The 9216-nt window shown below is 36.6% G+C and overlaps 1 protein-coding gene across 1 annotated transcript in view; it reads right to left on the bottom strand.

Annotated features, from left to right (window-relative positions):
- Positions 1 to 362: 362 nt before the first annotated feature.
- col6a1 (collagen, type VI, alpha 1) overlaps positions 363 to 9216 on the bottom strand; it is a 100639-nt gene continuing 91785 nt past the window's right edge. The window contains exons 33-36 of the mRNA XM_028807262.2: positions 7877 to 8063; positions 5234 to 5405; positions 3775 to 3804; positions 363 to 1712 (exon numbers count right to left, since the gene is read on the bottom strand). Coding sequence (XP_028663095.1) covers positions 1105 to 1712; positions 3775 to 3804; positions 5234 to 5405; positions 7877 to 8063 — 997 coding nt within the window. The 3' untranslated portion in view covers positions 363 to 1104. The remainder of the gene's footprint in view (positions 1713 to 3774; positions 3805 to 5233; positions 5406 to 7876; positions 8064 to 9216) is intronic.

Below are 9216 nucleotides of genomic sequence, written 5' to 3'. Positions count from 1 at the left end.
GAATCAGGCCACATCAAAGTGGTTTTGTGAACGTAGAAGAGGAGATATGGGAGGAAAACCAGAATCCCACACATGGAGAACATGAAAACTCCACACCAGCAATTACCAGACAAAGGACACTGCATCCATAAATCTGTTAATATGTGCAGCATTCAAAAATCTTCATGATATTATTTGTATTGCTATAAAAATGGACAGGATTATGCTTACAAAAATATAAATAAGACACAGCTGGAACCTGTTGTGGTTTTGAGATGTCTAGAGTGAATACAATGCTTGAACACATATTTACTATTCCACTGTTTTGAAAAGAATTACTGGTTTTAAAAGGAAAAAAAAAATCAAATATATCACACAATAACTTTCCTTAATGGTTTTTTAATTTTTGTCTTAAAAATCTTTGACAAAGGAAATACATTTGTATTTAAAAATAGCACCAAGATTAATTTATTTTTCATTATCTCTAATGTATTTATGGGTAGATTGAAACGTGCAAAACAGAAGTTGCATTTATTATTTTTATTTTTTGTCCATCAGCAAAAATAAAATTGATCAATGCACATTGCAAGTTTTAACTAAAAACAGAAGGCAATACCACTGAGGACAAAAATGTTGAAATTTTGTAGACTCAAAGGCTTTCTTATATGGCATTGTAGTCAGTAGTGAATAATCTATATAATAGAGTATAAGTGTAGCTGTGTTTCTTACCAATATTTGGTATGATAAAACATGTCTGATTGCAAAATAATACGATGAATGGACACAAGTACTACAAAAGTAAGTACTGTAGAATAATTTAAGTGACATTTTGAAAAAAAGCTTTGCAGTCTTGGATTCAGGATGCCATTCATAAATGGGACAAACAGCACAGGGCGAAAGGTTTTCTATACAGATTGATTAAGCTATATTATGAAAGCCTTGTGCTATTTAGTAAGCATTTAAGTCAAGGGGTCCCTGCTTACTTTTTGCCATTGAAGCATACAACAAAAAGAATGTGTGAAGAACGTGTAAATGCAATGTAATGCAAGTCTTGACTACAAATGCCATGTGCATTTGAAACCATCTGCTTTTTTTACCCACCTCCCCCTATTCTACTGGAATACTTCAGTTGGTCAGAGAAATTCTTCTTGATACTGTCTGGTAGAATACCCCCCTCAACAAAGAGGCATAGTCAGTTGCCTTGAACAGATGGCGTTCCCCGTGGGCCACGTCATATGTGCCAGACTTGCTCACAAGCAAGCGAAGGTTGCCATCATTCACCTGGCTGCCCACAGCCAGAATGTAAATCTCAATACCTGCTGCCTGGGCCTCCTGCACTCGCTTCTGAATGTCTGCACTAGTGATGCCTTGCGAACGGCCATCTGAAAAAACAAGAACTTTTTTCAGGGCTCCAGTCCGGCTTCTCTTGTACTGGTTTATTATAAAACTTAGGGCAGCATTAATATCTGTGGCTTCATTCATGAAGTCAATCTGGTCAATCTTGGAGGAAATATCTGTGTAATTTGAGGAGAAGGTAACTTCTAGCTTCTGTTGTCGTTTGCCACTGTATTGGGCCACAGACACTCGCACTGCATCTTGGGATGGTTTCTTGGCTTCTAAGAAGCGCTCAGCCAGACGTTTCACAAAACTTTTCTTGACATCAAAATTTCGACTCCCCACACTGGATGAACCATCCATTAAAATTGTGATATCTGCATTGGATGTGAAAGAAACTGCAACAGAAAAGAATAAATCCAAGTTAGGACAAGATAAACTTATAAGTGATAAGGATAATTTGTGTGTCTGTTATATCACAAATTAGGTTATTTCTTAGGTTTTTCTTTTAGTATTGAATTTAGTATTTTACTCTGGTTTATTGTTCTTTATTCTATTTAATGCTTTGTTATCTGTTTCATTGTTCTATTCAGGAAAACATTTGTATCCAATGTTACATATACCCTGCTGTTTTTTCTAAGACTCTGTGAAGCACCTTGAGCATGGGAAAGGTGCTATATAAATAAAATGTATTATTATTATTAAGTGTGGAATTTAATGTGCCAATTGAAAAAAGAACAATGACAATGTTAAGGTCCTCAGGTAATTTGTGCAGCGAGACTGCATTTAAACAAAAAGCATAACCCAAGCCTAGTGTAGCCATACCTTTTCTTAATGGTGGATTAGATTGTTTTCATTTGAGCTTTTTCAATCTTGTTATCCAGTTCATTTAAATATAGTACGAGACTTTAGGGTTCATTTTGGTGATTTTAGAACATAAGAAAAATTGTTCAAGAACAGCCCATTCAGTCTAATAAGCTGGCCAATCCCATTCACCATCAAGTGCAGCTTTGAAGGTCCCAATAGTCTTTTCAACTATCAAACTAATTTATTTCATATGTCTGTGGTTCTTTGGATAATGAAAAACATTTGGGTGAAATGTGCTCCTAGTTTCCAACTGTGTCCTCAAGTTCTTCTCGGTGAAGCATTTATTTTAAAATAACACACTGGATTCACAGTACTAATTCCTTTCACAATTTTAAACACTTTGATCTCTCCTCATACCCACCCATTTGATCTTCTCTGTAAGTACTCTTTGTTTATAATCTTTTGAAAAATACACGACACAGTGTAATGACAAATCAATGGTGAAGTGGGTAGTAGAAATATACAATAAGAAGCAACAGTTTACTATTTGTAAAAACACAGAGTGTGGAAAAGTCATTTATTCCAAATCAAAGATAAGGACATTTTATTTGACAGTTTGGGATTTCTTTTAGAGGTGGGCCAGATACTCTCTGTAGCCATCGTTTAGCATTGTTCATTATGGATTTGCTTAGCAGTGGGACAAACATGGTGTAGGACAAAATGGAACTTAATGAAGATTATGATAGTAATGTAGACAGCACTGATTAATGTCAAAATCAGTTTCTACAAAAGAGATCACTAGTATGAATTTAAGACAAATCTGCACTAAAGACATAATGAACAACCATGCAAAAAATGATAACTGAGTAGTACTAATTTTTTCTTCAACTAAGAACATTTAATATAAAAAAAAAAAAAATAAGATTGTAAAAATCATTTTACAGGGCACATTTTATTCAAATGCTGAGGCCATGTTTATAATACCATTTCAAATAATATTTATTGCACATTCCCCACATCAAATGAGGCAAAACACTTTACTGAGAGAATGTGCCAAACTATTAAAATATTGAAAAAGCCAAACCACACGCAGAAGGTAGTAAAAATGGTGTTGTGAGTGAACGCTTCAAAACATTTTGAGCAGCCTTTTCTCAAATTTTGAAAGTAAATCGTCATCAACACAAGCTGTAGGTGTTCCCTCAAGTGACATTTACCTCTCATTTTAAGAAGCAGCAAAGACATTTGAGTAGACAAGTGCATCATGCGAAAGAGAATCAAACACTTTTAGCCTTGAAGAGTGAAAATTTTGGAACAAGTCTTGAAAAATTTCAAACACATAGATTAAGATGATTCACTGAATTGTCTTGCTTATGTAAATAACCATAGACTTGAGGACACTGGTGGGATTTAAGGAAAGCACATGTGACATGGAAACTATAAAGCCATTCTTAACGTTAAAGGTGACGGGAATCTGGTCCAAATTACAAACCAGTTCAACTTAAATGGACAACTTGATGGATAAAAATAAATTTTTGGATGAGATAACTGAAAAGTTCAGATATTTAACTCTCCAAACCAGCTTGCTGAACTGAATGGTCTTCTCTTGGCATTAATATATCTTACATTCTCAACATTTTTGTGAAATGCACTTACTTGGGCAAGTGTAGTCTGGGCACTTCTTCTCTATAAGATGAAATAAAAGGAAAATTACATTAGTTAATTAGAAAATGTATACAAAGACCACAGAGGTTTAATAAAAAGTTAAATTTACTGAACTATAATAAAATAAAATACAATAAAATACCCTTAAACAATTATCATAAAAAAGCATAAATGACATTTTTTTCGGTTGAATTAATAACTGTGATCTTAATTTTGGTGAAACGTATATTTACAATTATTCTTTTAGTTATTGTTTTGTAGTGTAGTGTAGTTATTAGAATATTTTTCAAAAAATGGAGAGAATCCTTGGGCATTCCATACATTATCATTGGTGTTTATCCATCCATCCATCCATCCATTTTCCAACCCGCTGAATCCGAACACAGGGTCACGGGGGTCTGCTGGAGCCAATCCCAGCCAACACAGGGCACAAGGCAGGGAACCAATCCTGGGCAGGGTGCCAACCCACCGCAGGACACACACAAACACACCCACACACCAAGCACACACTAGGGCCAATTTAGAATCACCAATCCACCTAACCGGCATGTCTTTGGACTGTGGGAGGAAACCGGAGCGCCCGGAGGAAACCCACGCAGACACGGGGAGAACATGCAAACTCCACGCAGGGAGAACCCGGGAAGCGAACCCAGGTCGTCCCCAGATCTCCCAACTGCGAGGCAGCAGCGCTACCCACTGCGCCACCGTGCCGCCCATTGGTGTTTAGTTTGAGGTTATTATAAAACTTAATTTTTGACAACTTCTAGCCACGTCATCAACACATTGATCTTAAAGTAAACTAATGTCTACATTCTGAGCATTCATGGTATTACAAAGTGTGCCTTTTTGGATGTAAAGAAGAACTGCTTTCTTGTGGAGCTCCCTGTTAGACAGTGGCTAATCCAAATGCTTAAATGGGCAATCAAATAGGACGAATACCCAGGTTAACTATGTGACTTTTTAAAACATTTCAAGAACTGTTAGGTTCAGATCTTTAATAATTACCTCATAAAACATGCCCCCTATTAATCAACTTCCATAACCCCAGACAAAAAGTCATCAATCACTACTGGAATTAATTAAAAAAAAGTGATCTTATTGTCCAACTAAAGCTCCTCAAGTGACCAGGTAATCAATGGACCCACTCTACAACTCTCAGTAATACGTTTGTTAAGAAATTTCTAAATATTTTGTACAAATTTATTTTTGTAACAGTAACTTTCCCATTGTAATAAAGGTTATTTTAAGGTCCAGCAAATGCATAAAATTCAACTTCTCTACCTAAAGATGTATAATTTTATGGAAGCTGCAGTTGAAGTTTGAAGATCCTAATAACTGCAGTATTTTTTCTTTCATTGTGTACTATAGGCCTATGCCAGCCCACAACAAACACAAAGAGACAAGTTCTGAGATAACACTGTGGGGCATAAGCATAGAGTTAAGAATTTACCTCGACATATATGACGGGTCAAGTTGTACAAGAAGGAATCATCCAGAAGTTCTGCAAAATTGTCTCTCTGTAAGCTGATTCCAGGTGAAGGAGCGCTGGAGCAGGATATTTGTCCCAGCTGTTCAGATCTGGGTTTCTTCTTAAAAATGTCTCCAACACCGACAGACACTACCTGCAAATTAAAGTTCAGACAATATTTCAAAATAAACTGAATTGTAGGAGACAGATCGTTATTTCAGAAAGTGCATCAGTATAATAGCAAGGAAAATTTCAAATTTGTGGCAGCTCCCATTTTTATCAAATGAAAGTATTTTTCTTTTGCAATGTTCACTGTCCTATGACTTGGTGATACATCCAGAGATAGTTCCTGTCTTCTGTCCGATGATGCTGAGGTAGGTGCTAAATTGACTCAACTCTGTTGTCAATCAAGTTAAGCGATGTATGCACATATTACAGATATACAAGGCAAAAAACAGGGTAAAGGTTATTTCCATGCTGAAAAGAAAAGAAGGTTAAATACACAACGTTTTGGCTGTATAGCTTTCATCAGGTGTATATTGCTTATACAGTAAAAGTCACTTACAGTAATTATGTCAGTTTTTATGGGATGGATTTCAGATTTAGCTCAGTCAAACTGTTCATTTTTAAGAGTTTATACTGTCAGTTAGGCGTGTTAAATAGCAAAGCTTATGTATTTCATTATATAGCAAGTATGTCAACGACAGCATAGCTTGAGGATGATGATGTACACTACATACCAGAATCAGCGCACAATCCTGGCACTTAACAGAAAGAATGCTTGAAATGCAAAGGGCGAAAAATGAGGAAGCTAAATGTGAGGCACAAGCATGACATACTTCTGCTACTGATGTAATGAATTTGTACTGGTGGTATAGCATATTATTACATGCTAAAGTTGGATGTAAGGGGTCTATTACAACCATATGTATCAAAAACTAGATGAACTGATAAAAAGATAAGCATACTATTTTTCCTTTCTGACTCTTGGGTCGTAATGATGTTTTTGTTTTGTTGTTGAGTGTCAATGTATAAGTGCCTAAACACTAATGAAAGAAAATAAAAGAAGGGCTCATAACCAAAATGTTATCTTTTATTGAAGTAACCAGAACTTAGTAGCACCAAAGAAAACATAGATCAAAATGAATAGTTGGTACATCTTAATAAGACTAAGGGAAAGAGACAGGTACCATAGTCAGAACAAAAAAAATAAATTTTTTTTTTCTGCAGAAATCTTGATAGTGATGAGTGTTGTCACAGGACAGGACACACGGCAGCAGATACCATAGAAAGGACTGTTTGTGGGTCACAAAGCTGTACTGACAAGCCGACTGTTGACTGTTTCTTGTAGCTACACAGACAAGTCAATACCACAGCTTAACTGACTGGCTTGGTCTTTGCAGCTGCTAGCTCATAAAGTGACAGAAGTTAACAAGGAAAGCACAATTTCCCCTTGGAGATTAATACAGTGTACCAAATACAAAAAAAAAAACAAACAGGACAGCTGTCACATCACTGGATAAATGAACCAAATGATGAATAGAAATAAACAGTCACTGTCCTGCTTGATACTTGGCTTAAGGCCAGGAGGATGTGCTGACCCCACCACACAACAAACCACATGGATCGGAACCCAAGTGCAGAGGAAAGAAAAATCATTGCTTATTGAGACATAGATGGCTTCTAAAACATCGATACCCAGTGCTCAATGAGTCACAGTGATGTCCTCAGGAGAGTAAACAAGTAATTCCTGATTGGTAGTAATAATTGGACTTGGGTATAATATTTTATAAGGGTTAGGGTTTTAGAAGTTTTTATTCCATCATTTTAGGAGTTCAGATACTCATTTTGAGGGTTTTTAGTCATTGATTTCGATTCTGAAGTCAGAATTCAATAATATAGGGTATTTTTACTGTTGTCAAGATTTTTGGTTCTGGTCTGGTGGCCATTTTGTTTTTTTTATATCCAGGACTAAATTGTGCTCTTATCGTTAGGTTAGTGTTTTATGTTGTCAGGGGTATGCTCTCCAAGATCGTGACCCACAGGAAACGACACAGCAGGTTGAATGGTCATTGTATAGATTTCATCGTCTTTTGAACTGACAGATTACAAACACCCTTCTTGCTCTTCACAACTATTAATTTCTTTGAATCTCCAGTTTTTTTTTCTTCCTTTTTTGGCTTCCAGACTATGTCTCTACTTCTGATCACATCTCAACTTTTTTTCTAGTGTGACTAGTGTAACAATAGGTGGAATCTGAAATGAGTGAATCTGACATGAGACACCATCTGCACCAGCAAATGTTGCATACTCACTGCAAATAACATCACACACGTTTGTGCACATGCATGCTGACCTCAATGATGCCTGCAGTGATATATGCTAGTGACACTGTGAATATCAAAACACTAACAAAATAATAAAAGTTCAAGAAAAACACAGCAAAAAATGTCAGAAATGTCACAAAATCTTGACATTAAGCAAGGTTATAAATAAAAAATATTTTAAAGCACTATACATTAATATAATGAACAAATACCATAATGTTACTTTAAAATCAAACAAAGAAGTTAACAGATCTTTACTAAATAATTCCACATCTTTCTCAATCAAAGTTCTGCATACCTGAGTGGTGACTTCGCAAAGCACTGAAAGTGGAGTTGTGTCTCTTATTGTATCTGACCGTCCATCTGTTAAAACGAGGACCACCCGATTACCCTGCTTAAATTTTGTTAACAGATTTTCCTTCGAAAACTGCAATGCAGATCCAGTGAAGGTGCCACCAGCAATCCATTGAAGGCTCTTCACAGCTCTGTTAAAAAATGCAAGTAGTAATGTTTTTAATAAAGACTGAAATTAAATCTCAGACTTCTTGTATTAATGGTCAGTCAGTTATTCTCTAACCTGCTTAGTCCTGAACAGGGTCACTGGTGTTGCTAGAGCCTATCACAGCTAGCACAGGTGCAAGGTAGGAACAAACCCAGGACAGGGCTCCAGTCCTTTGCAGGATGAACACACACACACAAGCCCAACCACACACTAAGGCCAATTTAGGATCGCCAATCCACCTAACCTGCATGTCATTGGACTGTGAAAAGAAACCAGAGCACCTGGAAGAAACCCATGCAGACATGGGGAGAACATGCAAACTCCACGCAGGGAGGACCAGGGATGTAAACCCTGGTCTCCTTACTGCGAGGCAGAAGAGCTACCACCGCACTGCTGTACCACCCTGTAAGAATAGTGCCAAGTAAAAATAATTCATTTTGGAATGGTAAAGGGGTGATATAATAATACCAGTCAATGAAAGAAAAGATAAATGAAAAACATCTATTGAATCTTGGTTAATGCTACCCATCCTGTTCAAAATGCATTGTTTTGGAGCACCTTTATACACCAGTTCATTCCACTACTACTGGGGATCTTTTCTTGCCACAGCCGTCAGACTGTATAATGCCTTCTTCCATCTTGCCAATGTTCACCCAAGACATCTACTATTTAACTGACACACTGGCACACGGACAGTATTCCTTTATAGCATTATAATTACATTATGTGTACAGTTCTAGACCTTGGACTTACATAAAACTTCGCAATTGTTTACTAAATTGTAGTGTATTTTATGGCCTGTGTTGTTGTTAGAATAAGTCAATTTGCCTTCAGTTATGAAGAAAGTATGATCTGTCCATTATATAGTGCCTTTTATATCTGCAGTATCTGACTATGAGGTGAGACACAAAAATAACCGGATTGGCAAAAAATATATATTTATTGATGAATTTCAGCATTCTAAACATTGTCACCTTCTATATACTCCCCCTCCCGATCTCTACACCACTCCATACGTATCTTCCATTGATTGAAACAGTGCTGGAAGTCTTTGTTTGAGACGCTTCAACAGGCTTGCTGTTTCTGTCTTCACGTCATCCATTGAAGAAAAATGTGTTCCCTTCAGGTCACTTTTG

Source organism: Erpetoichthys calabaricus, chromosome 8 (assembly GCF_900747795.2).
Source record: "Erpetoichthys calabaricus chromosome 8, fErpCal1.3, whole genome shotgun sequence".
NCBI lineage: Eukaryota > Metazoa > Chordata > Cladistia > Polypteriformes > Polypteridae > Erpetoichthys > Erpetoichthys calabaricus.
This window is presented reverse-complemented; position numbering and strand designations above follow the sequence as displayed.